Source organism: Lepidochelys kempii, chromosome 3 (genome assembly GCF_965140265.1).
Source record: "Lepidochelys kempii isolate rLepKem1 chromosome 3, rLepKem1.hap2, whole genome shotgun sequence".
Taxonomy (NCBI): domain Eukaryota; kingdom Metazoa; phylum Chordata; order Testudines; family Cheloniidae; genus Lepidochelys; species Lepidochelys kempii.
Window position 1 is genome coordinate 100,255,647 of NC_133258.1, and position 13,715 is coordinate 100,269,361.

Below are 13,715 nucleotides of genomic sequence, written 5' to 3' on the forward strand. Positions count from 1 at the left end.
ACAACACAAGTATTAGATTGCAGAACAATGTAAAATTACTGTCTGCTTTCATTCATAGATTCCAAGGCCAGAAGGGACCATTGTCATCATCTAGTCAGATCTCTTGTATAACAAAGGCCATAGAACAGGGGTGGCCAATCTGTGGCTCTGGAGCAACATGCGGCTCTTCAGAAGTTAATATGCGGCTCCTTGTCTAGGCACCGACTCCGGGACTGGAGCTACAGGTGCCAACTTTCCAATGTGCCAAGGGGGTGCTCACTGCTCAACCCCTGGCTCTGCCACAGGCCTGGCCCTCACTCTACCCCTTCCCGTCCCCTCCCGAGCCTGCAGTGCCCTCACTCTTTCCCCTCCCTCCCAGAGCCTCCTGCATGCCACAAAACAGCTGATCAGGAGGTGCGTGGAGGGAGGGGGAAGCACTGATCAGCAAGGCTGCCAGTGGCCGGGAGGCGCTGGGAGTCAGGGGGGGGAGCTGATCGGGGGCGAAACTGATGGGGGTTGACTGATGTATTACTGTGGCTCTTTGGCAATGTACATTGGCAAATCTGGCTCCTTCTAAAGCTCAGGTTGGCCACCCCGCCATCGAACTTCCCCAAAATAATTCCTAGAGCACATCTTTTTGAAAAAAACATTCAATCTTGATTTAACAATTGCCAGTGATGGAGAATCTACCGCAACTCTTGGTAAATTGTTCCAATGATTAAGTATCCTCATCGTTAATGACTTTAGGGTGATTAAACATCTTAATTTTAATATAATTGGTCAGCCAACTCACCCATTCACTATATTCTGTGTGTGTAGGCACAGAATGGAAGCAAGGGTCTGAACTCTGGACACCATCCCCTCCCATTGATAAGTGCTCATCAGCTCACTCATTTCCCAGTGGACAAATTCTCCCATGTTCCTCAGTGAGAGGCATCCCCTATCATAGCTTTGACCCATCTGCCAAAACCATTTTATGAACATCCCTCCAACACTGATAGCATCAAAAAAGGTATGCCAGTTTCAAAATTCTAGTCATTCCAGGGATAGGTACTTGTGAAACTGCAAACACTGCATTACTGAATTTTAACGTATCATCTTGGACATTTCTTTTGGTAGCACTAGATCCATACCAGGAAGAGACATTTTAAAATCTGGTGAAAGGATAGTACCTACTGAAGCAATATTTTAGCTACTTGTGTTGTTTGATAATTACTAACCAATGAAAAGAGCTAGGGAACTTAAAGGAGACAGAGCATACAATCCCTTGCACCCACCCTTTTGAGACAGCTGGCAGATCTTTAACCTCCCTGAAACAAAGATAGCATTGTCCAAAGGACACATGAGGTTTTCCATTTATTTGCCAATATGGCATCAGTCATGCACCTTGTTCCCTTTCAAAATATGAACAGTCATTGCAAAGCTAAGAGGGAAGAGAACCAGCCCCATACAATGGTGTTAACAATTCCAATTCATTCAACACTGTTATATGATCAATAAAGCTAGACAGAGTTCTTCTCACCAGAGAATGAGACAATTGTGATACTCCTAGTTTTCACTCACTCACTAAGGGGGGAAAAAAAAATCTGTAATTCTATAGTACTACTTGATTATTGAACTAGTAATTAGTCACTATTCAATTCAATATATTTGCACAAGAATGGGCATAGTTTGAGGGGGCAGGGGGAACAGTAGGGTGTTGCCTCCCAAACAGCAAGCCTCAGGCAGGCATGGAATTTGCCCCCTATGTGCCGCCCTGGAGCTGCTTGCCCAAAAACTGAAGTCAAACTACACCTATGCAAGTGACTGCTGTAGAAGTGGATCAGAAGACATTGGCCAAATTTTGGATAAAGAAACATCTTGCACCTAACCTACTAAGGTCATACTTACCAAGCACAGTATCAGCCTGTCCAGTGTTACAATGTTATATTTCCACACCATGTCATTAAGAATCTCAATACATTTGTTGAGCTGCTGGCCTCCGGCTGACGTGGAGAACTCATAGACCAAGAAATCCGCAAATGTCCTAACGTGAGCAACCAGAGCTCTAGCCCCAATTCTCTCTAAAACTCTAGGAAGCAGAGGAAAAGAAATGATCTTGTTACTGTAATATGCACAGAGCAGAAGCAGTCTGCATAATTTATAGAAATCCTGACACATTTTTATCTGGCCAGTTTTGCAGGATTGTGTTTCAAGTTTTTATACAAAATATGCATTCAAATACAACATCAAAACATGCTAATAAGCGTAACCCAACTCCCAGAAGTGAGGGCACTCCAAGGTCAGGATGCCACAAGCTGCTAATTAGCAGTAAAAATAAATCGTTTTCAGCTTCATGGATAGATTCTGGCCACAAGTCTTTAAAAATATACATGCATCAGTCTTGTAGAACTGAATTCTTCAGTAGGACGTGACATATGACATGCTGCTAAAACTAGTTAATTTTTTCTGTAATATTTTTTACACACACAGTACCAAAGGTGTCACATTTCCTAACTGTAGGGAAGCCTATCAAACATTTTATCAGATATTTAGTAATTGCTCTGACAGGCCTAGTGAGGGAGGAAAGAGGATAACTGATTTTGTGTGGGTACAGCACGTGTTAAGCTTTCTAAAACTGGAAATGAGAGTTAGACAGCCATGAAAATGATTGACTTCTTCAATTCAGAAATAAGCCTTCTGAGCAGTCAAACCCAATAAAGCTTTTAGTATTTGCCTTTGACTAAAGTTATTAAAATATTTCAAATAAATAGTAAATAATGAACAGAAAGATTGTCCAAAACAGTACTTCAATATAAATAAAACTCTGACTTTGTAGACTGCTCATCTCTCCCCACCACCCAGAAAACTCCAACTCAACAGCTGAATCGTTCACCTGCATCTGTCACTTTTATCAGGAGATAAAAACAGGACCAACCAGTAGTAAGCACTACTGTTAGACATTATGCAATCCTTAAAGTATGTTAATCCTTCTAACTGTACATCAAAACCCACCATCTAACAATGTACTAAATCTGCTACCCTAGTATAGAAGAACTGTGCCCACTGTACTTAAGAAAGCTTACCACCCCCTTAAGCTATAACTGGTATAGAATGCAGTTACACTTCTAAAAGCTCACCTGTAACCAATCTGATTAATGTGATCAGTCTCTAACAGCATCTTCCATAGGAGGCAAAGGAATAGGGGAGGGGATCCCTGCATGGAAAAGTGGGTGATTATATCATTCTCATTGGTCATAGACTTCCACTTTCGGTATTCCTCTTCCACATTCTTCTTTAGGTTAAAACGGCTTTCTTGGGGAACATTATTCTGTTTGAAAAATGCCTGAAATAAAGTTTGTTTGTTATTAACTGACAAGTCTGAAACATTTAAGCTGTGTTGTTGTAGCTATGTCAGTCCCAGAATATTAAAGAGGCAAGTTAATATCTTTTATTGGACCAACCTCTGTTGGAGAGAGAGAAGCTTTCAAGTTTACACAAAGCTCTTCTTCAGGTCTGGGAAATGTACTCAGTGTCACAGCCACCCGAACACCCTGAGAGAAGCTGCTTCAATACAGAAATAAAACCCCCTCTGACCACACACCTCTAGTTGTCACCTATCACCCCACACTGGAACCCATCCGGGGTATCATCAAACAACTACAACTCATTCAATGGGGATCCCATCCTTAAAGAAATCTTTTCTGAACCGCCCCCTTCTGGCCTTCAAACAGCTCCTCCCCGAATCTCATCATCAAAAGCAAGCTCCCCACAAACCAGGACACCTCAAAGTGGCAGCACACCCTGCCAGAACTACAGATGCAAAACCTGCTGACATATCTCCACTGTGAATGAAAACCTTTTCCAATGTGAAAGAAGTCATTTGTCATGTACATCAAATGGATAATTTTGCAAAGATCTGCAAACACTGCTTTATCTTTTTTTGGTAACAACCACTTCTCAAACATTTTATCCTAAAACACCTACCATTTCAAAACCATGCACAATTTCTCATGTGACTTGAGCATAATGTAGAAGGGAAGAAAACTAACTATGAAGGGGACAACAAAGATCTCACTGAGATAATTATTTTCCCAGCTGTTCAAGCACTTAGGTTGAAACAATTACCTGCAGTGGAGCTGGAAAACAGCTTAGTGTGTGTGAAGCCCAGTTATGGGGAGTGAAACTCATGATAGTCTGCAATATGTCCTTGCACCAAGTTCCCTGAATTGAATCGGAGCCTGTGAAAAAGTCTAAATGGACACATATGCAACATTAATCAAACAACGGATTGGTGAAATTGGATCTTCACATAAAACTGACATTTCCTCCTTAGGCTTTTACATTAGTAGGACTTAAATCTTGGAAAACACAGACAGGTTTACTTATTTGTCTGTCTAAAATGTTTATATTGCCCATCCTCCCTTTTTTCCTTTTTCACACTCCTGATTAATTCTGTAGAACCAACATACCTGTGGGGAGAATGGGCTGGATTCTATCTTGCTGAAGACGCAAAGTAAGAAGTGATAAGAGTTTCAGAATTCCTATGCTGCAGTTGCAGAATCTTTATGGTTGTTGACAAATGAGCTAGAAATAACCCAGTTTCATTTTAAGATACTAGGCTTAGCTTGCTGAACTGGCAATTGCAAAACACACCTTGCTTGTAAACTGAGTAGGTATGATATGGAAATCATTGAGAGACAATAAACATGGAATTCCAAGAATCATTTTTAAAGAATCAAATCAACTTTTCCAAACAGAAATGCATGTGAAGCATTATCCTGTTAAACATTCTAACCTAGTCAATGTAAAAAGCTAGTGATAATGCAATGTTAAGGTTGCAAAAAAATCAAGCAAAACAGTCAGAAAATGCCAAAAATCCCTTCCCCATTCAAATTTTCACTCTCTTGGATTTTCTGATATTATAATTGTACTAATTCTCCAGTCAGTCTCCAGACTAGATCTGAAATTTCAAAGTAAAAAAAAAAACAAAAAAAAACAGGAAAAAAAAACCTTTCATAAATCAGACCTTTATAAATCATAAAAAGGCAAAAAAGGACTTTTTCTTTTGCTTTGCAGATCGCCTTTAAGAAGGCTTCTTCCACAACAGTAACTTTAGCCCTGTTGCACATTCCATATATATGTATGGTGTGCATTAGTACGTGAGCATTTAAATTTAATAAGGAAAACTAAAATGGAAACTATCTATGTGCAACTTAACTGACTTTACTTTGTAGAATAAACTAACTTCAGAATTCCTGACATTTAATTCTTGATTTCAGAATGTTAGTACTGCATTAATGCTAGCTGCTGACCTCCGAGTGGTATCTCTCTATTTGGAGGAAGATGATTTAATTCACTTTCACATAGATTATCCCTTATTTGACAAATTCACTCTTACCTGTCACATGTGTTGCTCTTGCTAGAGTCAAAATCAGAGCCCTGTTGAGTTCTTCTGACTCTGCTGAAAGAACTGTTTTAGGGTCACTAAGGAAACGTGTAAATTGTGGTTGGACCTCAGAGCTGCCCAACGCTGTGATTAGCCTTAAAGCAGTGCTCTCAACACTAAAGAAGAGAAGGAAAAAAGTTAGGCTTTTTATAATAATAAATAAATATAAAAATAAATACACTGCTACTATAAAACTGAAAAACTTTAGAACTCTTTGTCATTTGTTACCTTTTTGCTTCATATAATATGTATATAATTGTTTTCAAAACAGTTTTAGTAGGGAAAGAACAATGTATTTGTGCTTCTTGGTGGATAGGGCCAAGAATTTTAGGTGATTAGTGATTTTGGATGCCTCCATCTTTGGGTTTTAAGAAAGTGCTGAGCACATACCTTCTGAAAAGGGGCAACAACTCCCCAGTGGGGCACCCAAAAATCTTTTTTTTTTTTTTTTTTACATTTGAGAATCTCGGTCCAAAGATCTGAAGTCATTATTTAAAGAGATAAATGTGGTACAGGAAGTTGCAAAGCTAACTTCTCCATTTACAGTGCCAGATAGTAATTATACTGTTTGAATTAAAATCAAAGGGGGAGGGGGTGGAGAAGGGAAATAAAATATTGCTTTTCATTTGAGGTGCATTATTTTAAGTTCTTCACTGGTCCAATTACAACTAGTTTTCTCACTTGCTAGTCAGAAGCAATTTAAGAGATAATGACATTGTATCATCTAAATTTACTTAAACACCTACAATGCAAAAAGAAAAGGAGTACTTGTGGCACCTTAGAGACTAACCAATTTATTTGAGCATGAGCTTTCGATGAAGTGAGCTGTAGCTCACGAAAGCTCATGCTCAAATAAATTGGTTAGTCTCTAAGGTGCCACAAGTACTCCTTTTCTTTTTGCGAATACAGACTAACACGGCTGTTACTCTGAAACCTACAATGCAGAGTCCAATTGTTTCATTTCTAGTTGTGTACCTCTAATTCCGTGTTGACAGGTCTCTACTACGATCTTATCTTTCAAGAGACACGCAAAAGTTCATAATCATAATCAATGACAACAGACTCCTCCACTTTTCTGTCCCCCTCACTTTTTCCCTGCTCTCTCAGCAGAGATGGGTAATTACTAAGCAACTTACAGTTGTACTTGGGCTAAGAGATCAGAATGTAGTCAGAAGGACTTCCTTGGTATCAACTGAGAAAACTGATCTGGACAAAGGAGCTTGATACTCACTCAAGAGCTCATACCCTTCCTAGAGTTTGGTTTTATTAACAAGGACCTTTCAACAATTAAGTTCAACTCAAGCCATTTCCCCACACTTGACTATACCTCGAGCTTCTATCACAGGACTCTCAGTGGAGCTGGCAGGGAATTTTTTGATGAAAGCCCTAATCACTGGGTTAGTGAGTATTCTGCAGGGGGTGTCCACCAATCTCTCCAATTGGTGTGGTTCCACTTTGTATTAATAATTAAATATTCACTGGGTCAGAGAGAGTGACACTAACTCAATAGCCCTGCGTTTAGGGCACTCAGGTGGGATGTGGGAGAGACAAGTTCAAGTTGCAGCTGCAAATCAGGCAGAGCAAGGACTTGAACCCAGGTCTCCCACATCCCAGTGAGAGTGCCCTAACTCCTGGGTTATTTGCCACTCTGTGGTGGGACAGTATCTCTCTTTGGCTTTTCGTAGAACACTTTTAAAGGTCTTGCAATGATGCAGAACAAAACCAAATGCTAAAACCTTGAAATTTGTTGTGAAATGGAATTCTTGTCTTCTGGCTAGTCCTACTGTTCAGTCCACACCCTGATAGTATCTTGCTCCATTACATTCAATGAAGCCACCTTCTTCAGATTCAGCAGAACCCATTTAACACTTTCCTAGCAGAATCAACAGCTGCTAGCAGGATGCGTGTATCAGGCAAACACTGACAACCTATCTTGTAAAGGTCCTGCAGGATTTTCAATAAATTACTAAGGAAGGGGATAAAAGTTTAGTGATGGTTACCCTCACTCACCAGAGATGAAGCTGGTTCTGATTGGTCTGTGGCACAGCAGCCAAAGAATGAAGATGGCTCAGCAGCTGGACTCTGTAGTGAGGCTGGATGTGATGCATACGGTAGCTGAACATCTCCAACAGCGTGTGCAAAATTCCCCAAGCATGAGATTTAAACACTGTTGGCAACAGCTGACCTAATAAGAGAGAAGAGAACGTATCAAGTATTTTCCAGTGAGATCATTTGGAAAAGGCTATTTTACTCATATGTGCAAATATACACCCTTTTATAAAATATGTACCGAGTAGCTAGATGCCTCTCCCATTTAAACCACAAGATCAGGCAAATCTTTAGTGATATTTTATCTAGTTATAGGCGTTTTAAGTCTATCCTAAGAAAAACATACTACTGCATCACCAACTCCTCTTAACATCGGACATGAAAATGAAATCTATACCTGATGTAAAAGCATAGTTATTATATTAAATTGCAAGCCCTAAACTACTAAAAGAATGAATTAGCTCTAACACTACACGCACAAGTATCATCTCTAATAAGTGTTATTTCTCTTCAGATGTGTGCATTACATTTATTCCATACTGACTAATTAAAAATTCAGTATAGTGCAGATGTACAAATAAGTAAAGTGAAAATGTACTTGCACGTTGAGCTTGACCAATTAAGTATATTTAAGCTTAAGAGAGAATCTGTAGACGATAACAACATACTTATGCACAACAGTCAGAATACTTAGGCCCTGATCCTACAATAGATGGCACGCAGGCACAGCGGTGTTCTCCTGTAGAATCTATTGCAGGACTGGGGCTATATAATATGAACTCTTTGGGGCAGCAACTCTTTGTTTCTTCCTAAGTATTTATACAGCCCCTTGAACAGTGGGGCTCTGACCTTGATTATAGCTTCTGGGTACTAATGAAATATAAAGTATTATTAAATAAAACATTTTTTCTTACTGATAAAGCCTTTGATGCCCAAGGACTCTATTTCCATATAAACCAATAAGCGACTGTATGTCTCCACAAGTGCTGGTGCCAAGGCCAGACTAGACTTTGCATGGGCCAGTTTAATCACCCTGGTAGCTATGCTGTGAATAAGACTGAAAAAAATAAAAATAAAAAAAAGTATGTACTTGAAACTATTAAGAAATTAGTTGTATAAGCAGATAGAAGTTCTATACATTTTGAAGAAAACAAAACAATGAACTTTCCTCTTTATACAGTTACATTTACATTAAGATCCACAGATAAAAGTAAATCGATTACATTTTAAAACCATATTACTGTACCTCATTTTGGCATGAACTGTAAGCGAATCCAAGAGGTTCATTGGTAATGGGGTGATAGATCCGGAAGCCATGCAATTTGTTCCTGGAAGAGGTATCCTCATGTTGCCATTACCATAAATAGTTTCTACTAGAACACCCATAGGCAATGTGAAACATTCTGAATTGGTTGAATACGCATTACATAATAAGGCGATCTTGTAGTCATTCATCTGTAAACTTTTATTCCTTAGACTCTGTTGAAGGAACCTGCATAATCAAGACAGGTTAAATGTTAAGTGAAAGAAAAGAAAAAAAGAGAAAGAAAAACAAGACCTATCTGCACTGCAAATATGAGGCCAAATTAATCCTTCATGTAACTCCATTGTAAAGTTTTTGTTTTTTCATTATCATTCAACGATCATGGTAAATAGGTGATTAGGATTTTGTGCCCAGGCAGGTAAATATTAGAATAGCTTCATAAGCCTTGGGTAAAGGGAGAATTGTTGGAGTTATGTGTTAGGCTAAAAGTTATTTAATAATCCTATTTTTGTTATTTATATTTTAGATTATTAAAACTGAAAACAAAACGTAATTTAGTATTCACCATTTATTGACTGTTTACTTTTTTGCATTTCACACACTTTGAACAGGAAAATAGTCTGTTTCACTTTCTGGTACTCAATAAATAGCACAAGTGTAATGGTAGAGTTGTAAGGAAAACAGAAACCTGTTTAAAGTCAAAAGAGAAATGATTCTTCTTAAAAATGCCATGAAAATATTTAACATTAATTTATGTGACACTCATTTGGGCTTGAGCTACCTGACAACAGTCCTTTAAAACATGATCAAAATAATTCACCTTCAATGTTTTTAAGAGTAACTGAAAAAACTGACACTGCGTCATATCACACAAAACAAATTCTAAACATGGATTTGGAACTTTCTTTTTTCTTCTTTGGTCCTGACTAGGAATAAGCAGTAATATGGAATTAAAAACCAAACAAAAAAAATCCAAAAACCAACCAACCAACCAAAAACCGAAACAAAACAAGCTTACTCATGATGAAGCTTAAGAGAATGAGGAATGGGAATCTGTAATTTAGAGTTGTCACTGTGAGCCTTTCGGTTCAGGTGTATCCATATACAGGTCATTGCAAAGGCATGAGTTGACTGTGGTTTGTTAATATCAGGTACAGGAATACACTAAAGAAAGAACACACAAATTACATATTGTATGTATAACCTTTTGTAACAAAACTAACATTCACTGATCCAGTGTCTTTTTCTGATATGCAACACACTTATGTAAAAAGAAAAGGAGGACTTGTGGCACCTTGGAGACTAACAAATTTATTTGAGCATAAGCTTTCGTGAGCTACGAAGTGAGCTGTAGCTCACGAAAGCTTATGCTCAAATAAATTTGTTAGTCTCCAAGGTGCCAAAAGTCCTCCTTTTCTTTTTGCGGACACAGACTAACATGGCTGCTACTCTGACACTTACATAAAAAAATTTGGTCTCACACATGTGCATACAACTCCAGCTGAAGTCAAAAGGAACCAAGGACTGAATGAGAGAGAACCTAATAAATCATTCAAAAACTTCAGTGGATAAATGCTTACATTTACAATATATAGGAGTCAAGGGAATTAAATACTTATTTTTGTTACACCCAAATGCTTTCAGACGCAGACTCAGTTTTGCATAGGACAAATTTCAGAGATTGGTTAAGAGAGATAAAATACAGAAAGACAGAGAACAACATTAGTTTGACAGTCATTATAAAACTTCCATTAACAGCCCATCAGGAAAAAGGATGCCTTTGCATCTGACAGTCAAATATCCCACAAGAAAAAGATGTAATCTGCTCAATTTACTTAAATTGCATTTAAAACTGGTTTGTAGAAAGAGACAAAATCCAGTTGGTTTTATACACTGATGCACACCAGAGAACCCAAGGACAGAGAAGTATCAAAAAGTAAATGTTCTAACTTAGTTCTTGCTCCTACAAAAATGCACAAAGAGCCTGTTCATAAATCCAAAGTGACAGGAGCTACTTGCAAGCAGGGTGCAATGTGCAGGATATGTGACTGCAAGTCTGAGTGCTCACCTCACAGCTGGCAATGGGAACTATGCACACAAACATTACAGAAACTATTTGTGTGCGCATCAGGACAGTGTGCATTTCAGGATGGGAAAGCGGTGTGGTAAATCACTGCCAGTCAGAATACAAAATTAGTATCACTTTTGTGGTTCGTGCTCTCGTATGGGAGCCCTTTCTGAAAGAAGATATTTTCTTATTTACTCTATTTATGGCATGAAATAATTTTAAAAACTCCACCCACTCTCTCACTTGAGAAAAGATTAATTTTTCCTTAAGGAGAAAAGAAGAACTGCAGTGCTGAAATGAAAGTTGTGTTAAGCATAGCTGTGTGCTGAAGATCACACTACCAGGTCAGGGGAGGCATTCAGCATGAAACAGGTGTAAAACTAAGGCTGTGAAGACAGCCAAATTATATATTTAAGGCCAGATGGTGGTTCTGTGTGTACAGCAGTGCAAAGGAGTCAAGGAGAATAAAGTGCCCCCTTTACTCCATTGCGCTGGTTTCGTGACTCAGAGGTAGCAGTGGTTGGGGATAGGTGGAGGGAAAGAAGGAAGAAGGGAAAGGAGGAATAGTGCTGTCTGAAGGGCTGCTATACCTCCCTCCGCAAAAGGGGACATGACAGGGTGAGGAGTGGGCAGAGCTTAGGCTCCAGCCTCCACTACAACACATTGCCTAGCACTAGGTACAGGAGGCCTCCCACAGGGGCTTTCCCCCATCAAGCAGAGTTAAACTAGGAGGCAGATTGTTCTGCTTCCTGGGACGCTCCTGAGGTACTAATGTGTTGCCTCTTGCTTAGAGTTCCTGTCAAAGCCACAAATGAGCTCTTAATTATCATCTTCTGTGGGCCAGGTCTGCAACATTAACTGATACCAGTTAGAAGATCGTACAAAGATCAAGGGTAAAGTATGTACCTTATTTAACATCAGTGCGTCTGATTTTCAGAAATGCTGAGCATCTAGAGTCCTTTTTGCCTGCAAGTGGAGCTGTGGATACTCAGCACCTCTGCAAATCAGATTATAAACTTAAAGCAGACACTGTTACAGTCAACATTATCTCTCAAAAAGAGATGCTGTCAGACACCTGATGGCTGCTACTATTTTTGCCCTTTATTTAGCCATTTATACACACACAACTCTCCCCCTCACCTCCACCCCTACAGTAACTTCACAGTGTGGGTTTGCAATTGCATACAACATCACTTCAAATCATGTTAGTTAACCTTTTAAAACCAATACCCCTAAAATGCCTTGTTCACTAAAAATATGAGAATGCATCATTTTGCATTATCCCAGATACCGAAAGACTCATTGAAACCCTTTGTATCAGAAATGCCACCAAACATTGATAGAGAAGAAAAAGAAGTCCTTGAGACTTTCACAGAATAGAAAAAATTCTTAAAAGATTAGTTACAACTTATTGTGGTGCCAAATGTGTCCCCCTCCACCCAAATTTAATTATTAGAGAAATTCAGCACATAAAATTTGAGCTTACGGTAGTTTTCACTTTATTTTTGTAATTCCCTGTGGAATTATGTGACACACTATTAAGGTACACGTTAAGAGCTAGTATTATTATTATTACTCCTGAAGGCTCATTTTAATTAACACATTCAATTATGACTCTGGCTTTTAATTTTGTATGGAAAACTCACTTCTTTTTCAGGGTAAAGGAGATCAAAAAGCTTCATAACTGGGAGGAAGTCAGCCAGTGCATTTTTTTGAATGCTGCCAGAGATGAATTGCAATAGTACCCACATCAGATGGTCTCTGCCTTTAATAAGACCTCGTCCTGCCAACTGTTTAAAAAAAAAAAAACACAAAAAACCCCACCTTATTTAGGAACAGATACACTGCAGGCAGAGGAAAAATTGCCTCTAACCAACTAGTTCTTGCACATTAACACTTAAGATTCATTCATATATATATATATATATAGCAGTAAGTTAAAATAGTTAAGCTTTCCACAAGTTGTTGGGGAACATTAAAAAAACTTCTTAGAAACACTGGATTTGCATTTCCATAACTGGGACAACATGGGCACAATGGTCTCAAAAACTAAAAGGGTCATGGGTTTGAAAATCAGCTGCTTTTTATAAAGGCTAGGTCTACAATATTTAGTCTGAGTACAAGGGTATAACAGTATAAACTGAAAGAAAACAAGGCCACCTTCAAAATCCAGCTGCAGATGTATTTTACAATGTATCCAAGTACAGCATGGTATCCTGTAGTCTAATGCAACGAAGAGAAAGACCTAACCAGTTAACGCCATGATAGGGAGCAGGGGATGAATCAGTGTCCACGTTGCACTCCCCATCAGTACTCGGCCCAAGCTGGGGAAGCTAATGATCCAACCAGCAGACCAAATTTGGTGATGAGTCCTGGTCACATGAGACCTGAGGCACATTGTGCATACGCTAAGAAGAACACAATGATTTATGTTGTATGAATACTTCATCTCTGCCAGTGTGATTACAAGTTTCAGTCTCACAGAGACAGATTTTTTTCACATCTTACCAAAAGAGAATGCCACAGAAAAGGTACCTTTTGATGGAGTGACAGGACCATGTGAGGAAAGCTTGCAAACTGAAAGAGCACGAAGAAGATGAGCTGGCTGGAAAGGTGCTGCCACAACAACTGGCTGGTTCCACCATCGTCAAACTTCTCCTCAGTCTCCGAACGTTCCATGGCATATACAACGAGGTCCACCAACTGGTCTTCCAGCACAGGACAGCGCTGTTTGTGCTGCAAGGCAGAGACCAGATACAGTATTCCAAAAGCTTTTCAATTAACTTCAACACAATGGTAACAATTTCAGTACAGTATTTCGACAGAAGGCTGGGAAGCATGAAATGAAGTCTGAACTTAAGAAGTTAAAGGATAAGCCAGTGTATTAAAGCTGCACTGTGTTACAGGTCACAAATAATTTTACATTC

General features: G+C 39.0%; 1 protein-coding gene across 5 annotated transcripts in view; it reads right to left on the reverse strand.

Annotated features, from left to right (window-relative positions):
* Positions 1–13,715, reverse strand: part of MED23 (mediator complex subunit 23) — a 54,627-nt gene that overhangs the window by 17,105 nt on the left and 23,807 nt on the right. For all 5 annotated transcript variants that reach the window (XM_073337327.1, XM_073337324.1, XM_073337325.1 and 2 more), the window contains 10 exons: positions 13,324–13,524; positions 12,435–12,578; positions 9,739–9,884; positions 8,703–8,948; positions 8,371–8,513; positions 7,418–7,592; positions 5,360–5,523; positions 4,087–4,211; positions 3,099–3,304; positions 1,870–2,050 (listed from right to left, as the gene is read on the reverse strand). In XM_073337327.1, the coding sequence (XP_073193428.1) occupies positions 1,870–2,050; positions 3,099–3,304; positions 4,087–4,211; positions 5,360–5,523; positions 7,418–7,592; positions 8,371–8,513; positions 8,703–8,948; positions 9,739–9,884; positions 12,435–12,578; positions 13,324–13,524 (1,731 nt within the window). The remainder of the gene's footprint in view (positions 1–1,869; positions 2,051–3,098; positions 3,305–4,086; positions 4,212–5,359; positions 5,524–7,417; positions 7,593–8,370; positions 8,514–8,702; positions 8,949–9,738; positions 9,885–12,434; positions 12,579–13,323; positions 13,525–13,715) is intronic.